Source organism: Anolis sagrei, chromosome 1 (genome assembly GCF_037176765.1).
Source record: "Anolis sagrei isolate rAnoSag1 chromosome 1, rAnoSag1.mat, whole genome shotgun sequence".
NCBI classification, from domain to species: Eukaryota; Metazoa; Chordata; class Lepidosauria; order Squamata; family Dactyloidae; genus Anolis; species Anolis sagrei.
Window position 1 is genome coordinate 170,354,724 of NC_090021.1, and position 13,571 is coordinate 170,368,294.

Genomic DNA, 13,571 nt, shown 5'->3' on the forward strand with positions numbered 1-13,571 from the left:
TATCTTTATGGTAATTACACACATGTATTTTGGCCATTACCAGCATTTACTCTTCAAATAGCCTTTGTTTGTTTTCTTCTGTCCAGCGCCACACTTGAGGAAATCATTGTCTTATGATTTCTTACAACAAAAATAACACTCACATTTATTGTGAACGTGGGTGGCCTGCAGGTCTCAAAAGATCTCCAGAGCAATTTGCTGAAAATCACATATATGTATATTTATTTTGATGTACAGGTGGAGATGGTGGGCCCTTCCAGATAGGCCCTACATCCCAGGATTTATGCATTAAACTGGATTATATGAGTTCCCCACTGCCAGATAATCTGGGATAAACAGAAAATCCTGGGATATACGGCCTGTTTGGAAGGACCCTAAGTGGCCTTCCATAAATGGTTGGACAACAACTCACATGAGCCCAAGCCACAATATAGTCAATGAGGAGGAAATGATAGCATGTGCTACAGTAGTTTGCATATTGGACTTTGACCCTGGAATCCAGGGTTTGAATCTACTGGATAACATTATCTCATCTTAAAAGGAAGGAAGGCAACTCCTCTCTGAACAATATTTGCCAAGAAAACCTTTCACCTTAGGGTCGAAATGACATGGTCAAACAACAATCATACTGTAATGAACCAATGGAGATGGTATACTCGCCACCTCTTCCTTAATGGGATCTTAGACCCCTTCTGCACAGCAGTATAAGATCCACATTAAACTGGATTCTATGGCAGCGTGGACTCAGATAACCAAGTTCAAAGCAGATATTGTGGATTATCTGCCTTGATATTCTGGGTTAAATAGCTGTGTGGAAGGGCCTTAAGTTTCATTTAATGGGATCTGAGTTCCAATGCAAGAAAAATCTGGCTCACCTCCCAGCCCCCGGCTCCGTCATAGCTATTGCACCAATACATTTTCCTGCTGCCATTTGTGGAATGAACCTCTGAATCTGCTCTTTGGAGCCATAGTTGGCAATGTAAGGCATGACAATTTCAGAGTGTAAACTGAATCCTGGTCCAGTACAGTTAGCGTACATTCTGGAAAAGAACAAAAACGGAGAGGAAAATGTTTAGAAAAGAGCCTTCACAATGGCATGAGGCAAAATTTTGCATACATTTTTGAAACACACATAGAAATCACAATAAAGAAATATTCCATACTTTCTTGTAACTGAAGTTTTATATATTTTGGCAGATAAATAAACCAAGGGAGCAAGCAGAGTTACTTATCCCAAGAGTCTGTTCAGGGAGAAGACAAGTCATGCAACAGTGCCACCTGCTGAGAGTCTGAACAAAGTGAGGGCATGAACCAAAATGGATAATCATAAACCAGGAAACTAGGATATTCAGACGAGGCCCGAGGCATCTCTAGGAGAAAACCCTTTTTCATAGAATGGATACTGCTCCATTATCCATGAGGAGGCCACAAGGGGGCGCTTGAGAGAGAAGGATCATCCAATTTATGGGGGTGGAGGGTGGGTTGAGGGAGTAAATTTATTATTTTATTTATTTAAAACATTCTCACCCCGAAGGGGACTCAGGGCAGAGCACAGCATATATATGGGAAACATTCTTAAATACATACATAAACATTAAAAACAATTATCTCAATATTAAAATACACTGTTTAAAACCGTCTTGGTCATCTGCATCAAATCTAATTGGCCTGGTAATCATTCCTATTGCTGCTTTATTGCCCTGTCCTGAAAGCTGGGTCCCACAGCCAAGTTTTTACCATCCTTCTAAAGGACAGGAGAGAAAGGGCCGACCTGATCTCACCAGGGAGTTCCATAGCTGGGGAGCAATCACCGAGAAGGCCCTGTCTCTCGTCCCCACCAATCGCTCCTGTGACAATGACGGGACGGAAAGCAGGGTCTCCCCGGAGGATCTTAATCTCTGTGATGGTTCATAGGGGGAGATGCGTTCGGACAGGTAATTTTGGCCGGGGCCGTTTAGGGCTTTATAGGCCAAAGCCAGCACTTTGAATTGTGCCCGGTAGCAAACTGGCAGCCAGTGGAGCTGGTGTAATATGGGAGTTGTATGCTCCCTGTATGCCGCCCCAGTTATTAACCTGGCTGCTTCTCGTTGGACTTCCAAGCAGTCTTCAAAGGCAGCCCCACATAGAGTGCGTTGCAGTAGTCTATCCTAGATGTAACGAGAGTGTGGACCACTGTGGCCAAGTCTGACTTCCCAAGGTATGGGCGCAGGTGACGCGCAGGTGGCCACCGCTGCAACCTGGGATTCCAGACTCAGTGATGAATCCAGGGGAACTCCCAAGCTGCAAACCTGTGCCTTCAAGGGAAGTGTAACCCCATCCAGCACAGGTTGTGACCCTATACTCTGTTCAGCCTTGCGACTGACCAGCAGGGCCTCTGTCTTGTCTGGATTCAACTTCAATTTGCTCACCCTCATCCAGACCGTCACGGCAGCCAGGCACCGGTTCAGGACTTGGACAGCCTCCTTAGCATCTGGTGGAAATGAGTGATAGAGTTGGACGTCATCTGCGTACAGATGGCATCAAACTCCAAAAGTCCGGATGGTCTCACCCAGCGGCTTCATGTAGATGTTAAATAACATGGGGGACAATACTGAGCCCTGCGGGACCCCACAAAACAATGGCTGTGGGGCCGAGCAGGAGTCCCCCAGCAACACCTTCTGGGTACGACCCTCCAGGAAGGACTGGTGCCATTGCAGAGCAGTACCTCCAAGACCCATCCCTGCGAGGCGACCCAGAAGGATACCGTGGTCTACGGTATCAAAGGCCGCTGAGGGATCCAGGAGAACCAACAGGGACACACTCCCCCTGTCGAGCTCTGTGCGGAGATCATCCACTAAGGCGACAATGGCTGTCTCAGTTCCATGTCCCAGTCTGAAACCCAACTGCGACGGATCCAGATAATCAGTTTCGTCCAAGAATCCCTGGAGCTGCGAGGCAACCACACATTCCAAGACTTTGCCCAAAAAGGGGAGATTGGAAACTGGCCGAAAGTTGTTCAAATCAGTGGGATCCAGTGATGGCTTTTTCAATAGCAGTTTTATCACAGCTTGTTTTAAGCTGGCTGGAATTTTGCCTTCCCGAATGGAGGCATTCACCACCACCTTTACCCACTCTGCCAACCCCCCTCAGGCTTCCTTTATCAGCCAGGATGGGCAGGGGTCCAGGATGCACGTGGTTGCCCTCGCCTCTCCAAGAATCTTGTCAACAGTTTCCTCTTATTCCCTTCACCCATATCCCCATTGTGGAAATGCTAGTTTATGAAATGGGAAGTGGGGAGGGGGAACAACTAGTGAAAACAGGGGAAATGGTTTTACTCCCCCCCCCCCCCCCCCCGTAAAATAGACTATCCATCTCTCTCTAGTATCCCCTTGTGGCCTCCGCCCAGAAAATGGAACAGTACCAAAGTTTATATGTATGGAGCAAGGATTTCAGTGTGTTGCTTATAGCAAAAAAATAAAAATAAAAATGGATGGACAGAAGGGTTTCATAAAATATGGGCTGCAAAAGTCAGCACAAACCTATTGCTTTAGCACGTGTAAGCTAAAACCTGTGAATATAAGCAACAGGTTTTTCTTTTCTTTCTTTACTTCCTACCAAGGCTGCCAATCTGATGATAAATAACCTGGGGGTGGGGGAAAATTATTCTTCTTCCGTCATGCCATCTAAATATGGCTATGATTTAGGATTCATACTGGGGCAAACAACACAGACAGAAACATTTTAACACCCACCACAGCCTCACCAGCCAAATCAGTAGCACCATGCAGCTGTTTTGGAAAAAAAACCAAGCAATATGTAGATGTAAACATATGTTTTTCATCTGCTTTGGCATCAAGAACCAAGTTTTAGAAATCCAGTGGAAATTGAGACAGCTGTTTTCATTGCATCTGGTTCCAGGAAGCGGTAAAACTGTCTAGGATGAAGCACAATACACAGAAGAGGTTTTGGGCTGCAATTCCTTTCTCTCAGCCCAGCCAGGATTTTATACCACTGTATAAAATCCACACTGGCAGTCCACACTGGATTATATGGCAGTGGGGGCTCAGATAACCCAGTTCAAAGCAGATATTGTGGGTTATCTGCCTTTATATTCTGAGTTATATGGCTGTGTGGAAGAGCCCCCAGTTTTCTTATGAAGACCACTCATGACCTGAGGCTGCTTCATAATACAGTACCACCCATATCTATGGGAATACATTCCTGGAATTTGCATGGATACACAAAACTGAGGAGAATAGCAAGCTTAATTGAAATGAAGGACGTACGTTCAACAGTCAAATAGTCAGCAGAAAGAAGGCGACATCCTGTGGCCAAGTGGAATAAGTCGTATAATGTTTCAAATAGCCCAAACAAATTATGATGAGTAAAGAAACAAAAAAAAGCTAACTTAAGGCAAATGGAGAAACCGATTGAATCTGTTGATAGAGTTCATAAAAACTGGATGATATTTTGAACCGGATCAGAAAAGTTGATACCCAATTGGAAATTTGAGATCACAAATTGAGCCAAACAGACAAAATACAAAAGAAGGTGATAAAGGAGGAGATCAACTGTGGCAGCAATCTTCAACCAGTGTTTTGAAAGAAAATATACCACCACAATGACTGGATTGGCCACTTAAATTCCTCGAGGATACTCAAACCTTGAGAAAAGGGCTGGAGATTTGTAGGATAAATTTGGAATGTGACACCAAGAATACAACCCTTAGAGATGCATTTAAGATATTCAAGAGCAAATCAAGAAACTTCATTTCCAGATGGCAACTGGATTACAAAAAAAAAAAACTTTGAATGACTATGGATAGACTATAGCATTTTGGCTTTAAAAAAATCAAGAAGAATGGGAAACCTACAAGAGACTGATTAAGAAAGAAGATAGCTATATCAGGATTTGTTTGCCAAAAACATGAATATTGCGACCGTACCTCGTGAAGTCAGATCTGGCCAGGGTGGTCCATGCCTTAGTCACCTCCAGATTGGATTACTGTAATGCACTCTACGTGGGACTGCCCTTGAAAACGGCCCGGAAATTTCAATTGGTACAACGGGCAGCAGCCAGGTTACTAACTGGTGTTTCTTACAGGGAGCGGTCAACCCTCCTGTTTAAGGAGCTCCATTGACTGCCATTCATTTTCCGGTCCCAATTCAAGGTGCAGGTTCTTACCTACAAAGCCCTGAACGGTTTGGGACCCGCCTACCTGCATGACCACATTACTGTGTACGAACCCACACGCTCTCTTCGATCATCTGGAGAGGCCCTGCTTACGCTCCCAGCTCCTTCGCAGGCACGATTGGTGGCGACGAGGGAGAGGGCCTTCTCGGTGGTAGCCCCTCGACTCTGGAATTCACTCCCTAAGGACATCAGACATGCCCCAACGCTGGCAGTCTTTAGGAGGAGCCTAAAAACATGGTTGTTCCAGTGTGCCTTCCCAGAATAAGGAAAACTCTTAGCAATATGTCCTCAAATGCACTTTAATATTGATTTAGGATTGTCTGCGCGCCCTCATCTTTCTCTGAAAACCCTATCCTAGTTTACCTTACCTTGTTCATGTCCAGCATTTTAAATTTTAATTATTACATTTGGCCTGGCCACAGGTTTTTAAATGCTTTATGCTATTATTGTTATTGTTTATTGCTTATTGTGTATTTTTTGTTTTGAGTTTTATTTTTTATTTATTTTATTTTTTAACTGTTTGTATTGATTATTTGTTATTGCCTTTGTTTATTGATGTGCTGCGGGCTTGGCCAGATGTAAGTCGCACTGAGTCCCTTGGGGAGATGGTAGCGGGGTACAAATAGTCTTATTATTATATTATTACTATTATTTACTTTATTGTATATTGTTTGTTATCACTACATTTAAGAACCTGGGACAGTAGTTGGAACAACACCTTTTTAATTAGATCTGGAATGTTTATCTAGAAAGGCAAATGTTGTGTAATACATCTACCCACACCTAAGAGATTTTGAAATTTGATGTTTTAACACATTTTAAATGGATTAAAAACAAGAAGAATAGTAATCATACTGATATACAGCTCCATGTTTCTGGTAAAAACCTGCAACAGGAAGGGACTTGTCCATCCTTGCAAGGAATCTGGTACTTACTGCTCTTCCCAAACAACTGCTGCAGAATAGAGATCCCCTCCAATGCCGCCATGTTCTTCTGAGATGTTGACACCCAGCAAGCCCTGTTGCCCAGCTTTTTCCCAAAGCTCTCTGCTCACCTGCCCTGCCTTCTCCCACCTGCAAAAACAAAAAAGAAAACAAGATTGCATCAAGTCATTGGAATTCACTTTATGGCTTTTGAAGAGGGTGTAACACAGATAACTGCTATAAAAATGAAGGTTTCATTGCTGGAGGCGGCGAGATATGTATGTAGCTTTTATAGCAATAGGTTTTAATATGTGTATTTGTAGTGTTTTTGTAATGTTTACGAGTTTTAATTAAGAAATAAAATTATTTTTATTATTATTATTACTTTTTGAAACACAACAAGATGAGTCCACAGCAGACACTCTGCTGGCTGTTGTATTGGATCACACTTTGGACACTTCCCAAGTGTCTAGGACTGTGTGATGTATCGGCGAATAATGCGTGCAGATCCCGGTAAGGTGGCCTTTTGCAGCTGGCAGATGGCAATCTTGTCAGCGCTGATTGTGTTTAAGTGCAGGCCAAGGTCTTTAGGCACTGCACCCAGAGTGCCGATCACCACTGGGACCACCTTCACTGGTTTGTGCCAGAGTCTTTGCAGTTCGATCTTTAAATCCTCGTATCGTGTCATCTTTTCCAGTTGTTTCTCTTCAATCCTGCTATCACCTGGGATTGCAACATCGACAATCCATAATTTGTTTTTTAACATGATCATGAGGTCAGGAGTATTGTGCTCCAAAACTCTGTCAGTCTGAATTCAGAAGTCCCAGAGTAGTTTGACATGTTCATTCTCTGTAACCTTTTTCCGGATTGTAATCCCACCAGTTCTTTGTCGCAGGCAGATGGTATTTGTGGCACAAGTTCCTATGGATCATCTGAGCAATGGTGTTATGCCTCTCCTTGTAGTCTGTCTGCGCAATCTTCTTGCAGCAGCTGTGATCTATTGTTTCATCTGTAACTTTTTTCCGGATTGTGATCCCACCAGTTCTTTGTCGCAGGCAGATGGTATTTGTGGCACAAGTTCCTATGGATCATCTGAGCAACAGTGTTATGTCTCTCCTTGTAGTCTGCCTGCGCGATCTTCTTGCAGCAGCTGAGGATGTGATCTTTTGTTTCATCTGCTTCCTTGCAGAGGCTACATTTGGGATCTGTCGTCGACTTTTCAATTCTGGCTTTGATGACATTGGTTCTAATGGCCTTTTCTTGGGCTGCTATTATTATTATTATTATTGTTGTTGTTGTTGTTATTGTTGTTGTTGTTATTATTATTATTATTATTATTATTATTATTACAATAGAATCAAAACCTCTGGGCAGATAATACTAATATTTACATAAAAAGGAAAATACACATGTGAAGACAGTTCTCTGTATGATGAGGAAATATTATTTGCAAAGATATGAAAGCCTTCGACAATACATTTTTAGAGTTGCAAACCCTAATTTAAACAATTAAAAATACAAGTCGCTGCCTGTTTTGAACTGGAGCTCCATATATGCAGTCTTGAGAAAAACATATGCTGCACTAAGCCATATCCCAATGATTCCAAGCTCCCATTTTTGGTCTACAGCCACAAGGATTTGGAGTGATATTTTTGCTGGCAGCCAATAAAGATTTCACAGCACATACTCCTTTTTCTGAGGCACTTTAATATTAAGGCTTCTGAAGTGTTTTCTGTATATGCCCACAAACAAAACGGGAGAAAACATTTGCATAACTGAGATTCCTAGATGAAACAAGTTAACGTAATACAGTAGAAAATAAAAATAAACATGCACTTATTTCTCGATTAAGAAGGGAAAAGCAGCAGTATTCTTTTTTTCCTTTTAAACAATGGATTCTGTATTTAATAATCAAATTCACACATTCATAGAGGGACACCAGGTTTTCAGACACGAAATGGTGTGACAGCATCAGCAAGTTGTCCAACAACACAAGATGTGATGGTTAACTGGACATCCTGTGGATGGTCAGGTATAAGAGGGCTGACGTGACCTCTAAAGTGGCCAGTCTTGGCAGAAGAAGAGACAAACAGTGCACAACTTCAAGGAAGAGCAGTCAAAGCAGCTTAGAAGCATAGCACTAAAAGGATACCTAAAGACATTTTTCCCACAATTTACACTCAAAACAATTATTGGGCTGAATTGATCAATAGTACTCAACAGCATTCCCTTCCACCCATTGAATATACCCTTCTCCTGCAAGAACTTTGTTAATTCAAGGTGGGAAGGGAGGCTACAGCCCCTTCTACACAGTTTAAATCAGATAATCTGGATTTTTATAGCAGTGTAGAAGGGGCCCCCACTGCCATAGCAGAATGCCTTTTAAGATCTCTTCTAACAGAAGCAGGGCAGAAGCGATTTCCAGTATTTAACTTACTCTGCATGATATGGAACTACAGACTCCTGGAAGAACTTCCTCACACTTTGCCGAAAGATGTCATGATCAGAAGTAAAGATGCCCCGAGTTCCAATGTCCATTAACGTTTTAGCAGAGGAGGTTTCAAGGCGTGAAGAGTCATTGTCTGTATGGAGGTTTCTTGAAAAATAAAACAAAACAGATTATATAGCTATAGAGAAAAAACATCACATTATATTACTTTGGTTGAGGTGTTTCAAAGGTTTCCCCTCAATTTATGTCCCTGCAGTCTTTAGATTATGAAAAAATTGGTTTGTTATGGGAACAAGGATTGATGATACAGCTTCAGTGGAGACTTCTTTTACCCATAATAACTCTTCCAGGAGTGAATTTCCCTTCCAAGGGTTAGATTTCTCACACTTCCTATTGTCTCACCTGTTCTTAACTAGTCATATGTAAGTCAGATGTGTGTAACTTGGGGACTGCCTGAATATTGCATAAACTCCAAAAAGCTACCCTGATGGGGATGCAACTTCACTACCTGGCTTCATATAATGGGACTTGAACATCCACGAGGGTCTTGTAATGAAATCTCAGCAGACACCAAAGGCTCAATGTATTCAGTTACAATATATTTTTTAGACCTTTACAACTCAAAGGAGAAAGTTTTGGGGTAAATACATACAAAGTATTGTATTGATTTAAACATTGGCTAAGAATGAAAATTCAAGCTGTATCATGGAAATATTTTAATTAACATTTTAATACCTATTTATTTATTTATAATACCTATTTATATAAAAAGATACAAAGCTGATTTATTTATTTCATATCAAAAGCATTGCATAAATTAGTATAAAGCTGATAAAAATAGAAGGAGCTCAGGCGGCTAAATACCTTTTGACCAAAAACGGGCCACAGCAATGGCATTGTCTGTAGCCATTCAACAATTCTTCCTCCGTAAATGAGGCAGGGCATAGTGCAGTGAGCTTCCCACCTATTTGTGTAGCTTGCTGTCGACTTTTACAGCCCGAAAGACAGCTGCATCTGTCAAGTAGGAAATTTAGGTGCCGCTTATGCGGGGAGGCTAATTTAACTAATTTACGAGACCGTAAAAATTTCCAGCAAACATGCAAAGAATGAGGAAGTACTTCATCAGTGTCAAAAATGGTCGGTGAAGGGACAGCTCCCCTGGTGGCCAGAATACCCTCATGAAAAGCTGGAATGTTAAATAGCCTCTGAGTAACTGTCTATATATGTTGTGTGTCTATAGCATTGAATGTTTGCCATGTATATGTACACTGTAATCTACCCTGAGTCCCCTGTGGGGTGAGAAGGGTGGAATATAAATACTGTAAATAATAATAATAATAATAATAATAATAATGGGCAAGCACACAAATGCGGAGTTGTCTGCTCTGTTTCACAGTCACATAAGGTGTGGGATTCTTTTAGGTAATGCCATTCTGCCAGGTTGTCTTTTGATCTGCCCACTCCACTTCTGAGTCTGTTCAGGGACTTCCAAGTTGCCAGTTCTTGGTTTGCCCCTGGAAACGGACCCTCGAGGGGGGCATTCAATTGGTTTAGCTGCCCAGAGGGATACCCTTGCTGATTTATTTGCTGATATTGCAAATGACACAATATAGCTACCAAGGTGTAAGACTCTGGAAGATTTTGGAGTTGAAATCAAGCTCACAACAACAATACACTGGAGACAAAAGTGTCCCGAGTCATTGCCTGGTGAGATCACCTTAGAAACCTTCAAAAAGAACCTCAAAACCTGGCTTTTCCCCTGCGCTTTTGGAGAGTAGCCATATAACCATACACTGTTGCTCCCCCTCAACATTTTTGTTTCTACAGTACTCTCCCCCCCCCCCCCCCCTTTATGAAGGCTTGTTCTGTACGACCCCCGTTTCTTTATGAGCTTCTCCCTCACAAATAATCTTTATGAGCTTCTCCCTTACAAAGGATAAATCATTCTCAAATAATCTGCTCCATTCCTATCTCACCCTGAGCTTTTTAGTATTTTATCTTGTACATGTGGCCTGCTCATTGTCATTGTGATTGTAAATTACTTTGTATTGTTTTTTTTTATATTGCTTACTGTATTCATATGTTTTATGTATTTTTACTGTGTTGTTGTTTGTGTTTTGGTTTTTATTTTATTGTAATTGTGTTTTGGCTTTTATTTTATTTATTGTAATATGCTGTTGGGCTTGGCCTCATGTAAGCCCCCCCCCCCCCCCAGTCCCCGCTGAGAAGATGGTGGCGGGATATAAATAAAGATTATTATTATTATTATTATTATTATTATTATTTCGTTCTTTCTTCAATCGCTAAAAAGACACTTCTAAAGTTTCCCACTCAAACACCCTGTGATATAACAGCCCAATACCCATCTGCCCTCTAGTGGCCAGACACTGTACTCACAATCTGTTAACTGCAATTTCTATTTCCTTCACAAAACAGATGTCTTATTTACACTACCTTATTTACGGCTTTCCCCCCACCTCCCTTCTCTATGACAGAGAAACGAAGCAGCCAGATCCAGGGTGATTTGGTGATCCTGACACAAGGAGAGAATTCCCTGTGTGGGATAAACCACAGAAGAGGCACTCCCTTTTGTAGTTGATATGCCATGCTCTTGTCTTCAAGGACGCTATGAAGACAAGGGTCTCCTCTTTTGGTCTTAAGGCAAGAGTAGGCTTTAATGGTAGTGGTAAGTATGGGATGCAAGGAATCACCCCTCCTGCTGATCATCAGGTTTCATCATTGGCCTGCATCAATAGGAGCATAGTGTCTAGATCTAGGGAAGTCATGCTCCCCCTCTATTCTGCTTTGGTTAGACCACACCTGGAATATTGTGTCCAATTCTGGGCACCACCATTCAAGAGAGATATTGACAAGCTGGAATGTGTCCAGAGGAGGGCGACTAAAATGATCAAGGGTCTGGAGAACAAACCCTATGAGGAGCGGCTTAAGGAGCTGGGCATGTTTAGCCTGAAGAAGAGAAGGCTGAGAGGGGATATGATAGCCATGTATAAATATGTGAGAGGAAGCCACAGGGAGGAGCGAGCAAGCTTGTTTTCTGCTTCCCTAGAGACTAGGACGCGGAACAATGGCTTCAAACTACAAGAGAGGAGATTCCATCTGAACATTAGGAAGAACTTCCTGACTGTGAGAGCCGTTCAGCAGTGGAACTCTCTGCCCCGGAGTGTGGTGGAGGCTCCTTCTTTGGAAGCTTTTAAACAGAGGCTGGATGGCCATCTGTCAGGGGTGATTTGAATGCAATATTCTTACTTCTTGGCAGGGGGTTGGACTGGATGGCCCATGACGTCTCTTCCAACTCTTTGATTCTATGATTCTATGATCAGTGCAATGGGAAAACAATTCTCCTTCCTCTGCTGATGTCTTACAATCTAATGACTTTGTTTCAGTATATCTGATATGAAAAAGCCAGAGGATAAATCATTCTCAGCTTGATCCTTAAACGAGCTAAACCAGACTATCTAGATTCAGTGTTTCACAACCCTACTGAAACGATGGAGTAACTCATCAACTACACTTCATCAGTTAGTTCATATGAGGATTACTATTACACTTGATTCACAAGAACTTCAAGGGAGCTTGCAATAGCAAATGTAGTCCAATACTAAATAGTAGGCCTGTCGGTTTCGTTTCGTTAATTCGTTATTTCGTATTAAAATCGTTATTTTTTGCATATCCGAAGCGATATCAAAACATATTTTTAAACCCGGAAGGGTTTAAAAATATCGAAGCAGCAGCCCCATGTATTTTACGAGCTGAAGCTCCGCTCGTTAATGGCATGGAGGCTGCTGCTGAGCGCGCCATCCGGCTCTGGCTCCTCCTCTTCCTCCGGAGCCCATTGGATGGCGCACGCGCGCTCACAAGCGGCCTCCGCGCGCCATCCGGCTCTGGCTCCTGCGCCCCCCTCCTCCTCCTCCTCCTCCTCCTCTTCCTCCCAGCTGGGAGGAAGAGGAGGAGGAGGAGGAGGAGGAGGAGGGGGGCGCAGGAGCCGGAGCCCATTGGATGGCGCGCGCGGGCTCACAAGCGGCCTCCGCGCGCCATCCGGCTCTGGCTCCTCCTCTTCCTCCGGAGCCCATTGGATGGCGCGCGCGCGCTCACAAGCGGCCTCCGCGCGCCATCCGGCTTGTGTGACTTTTCAGGGCTGTATGACCATGTTCCAGAAGCATTCTCTCCTGACATTTTGCCCACATCTATGGCAGGCATCCTCAGAGGTCTGTTGGAAACTAGGCAAATGGTGAGTTATATATCATCTAATATTATCTATGGAATGTCCAGGGTGGGAGAAAGCCATTCAATGCTAATCAAGGTGACCATTACTGCAACATTCACACTTAGCCTGTTTGATCAAGAAAATTTTTTTTTCTAAAATGTTTTGTAAATAATAACGAAAATTCGTAAATAACAAAACATTTTTTTGGAAAGTTTTGTAAATATTTTAAATATCGAAACAAAAAAACACCCCAATTAAGAATCGAATTTAGAAACAAATTTTTTCTTGATCAAACAGGCCTACTAAATAGCAAGGAAAAACCAATTGATGAGATGTATGCCTAGAAATAAAATAGTGAAGTGTAGAGCCATCACACTGGCAACCAAGATCCGCATAGTAAAAGCAATGGTATTCTCTACGGATGTGAGAGCTGGACTATAGGGAAGGCTGAGCGAAGGAAGACAGATGCTTTTGAACTGTGGTGTTGGAGGAAAGTTCTGAGAGTGCCTTGGACTGAGAGAAGATCCAACCAGTCCATATTTCAGGAAATAAAGCCCGACTGCTCATTGGAGGGAAGGATATAAGAAGCAATGATGAAGTACGAGGGGTATTTTTTAAGTAAGGTCCGTTTTGTTGTAGACACTAGTAGTTCGCGCGCATACCGCAACGAGCGCGTGCGTCGTGTACCGTCATGCCTCGGGAACAACTGTGCTCAGTTTCTGCTCTGTAGCTAACCTGTACGGTTCTGTTCTGTGCTTTAAAAATGTTTAAGACTATCAACTCACCCGCCGCATGTGAGGTT

The 13,571-nt window shown here is 42.7% G+C and overlaps 1 protein-coding gene across 1 annotated transcript in view; it reads right to left on the reverse strand.

The window, feature by feature from the left end:
* The window catches only part of ACADL (acyl-CoA dehydrogenase long chain), a 41,416-nt gene that overhangs the window by 24,031 nt on the left and 3,814 nt on the right, over positions 1-13,571 (reverse strand). The window contains exons 2-4 of the mRNA XM_060782107.2: positions 8,533-8,691; positions 6,108-6,245; positions 876-1,040 (exon numbers count right to left, since the gene is read on the reverse strand). Of these exons, the coding sequence (XP_060638090.2) occupies positions 876-1,040; positions 6,108-6,245; positions 8,533-8,691 (462 nt within the window). The remainder of the gene's footprint in view (positions 1-875; positions 1,041-6,107; positions 6,246-8,532; positions 8,692-13,571) is intronic.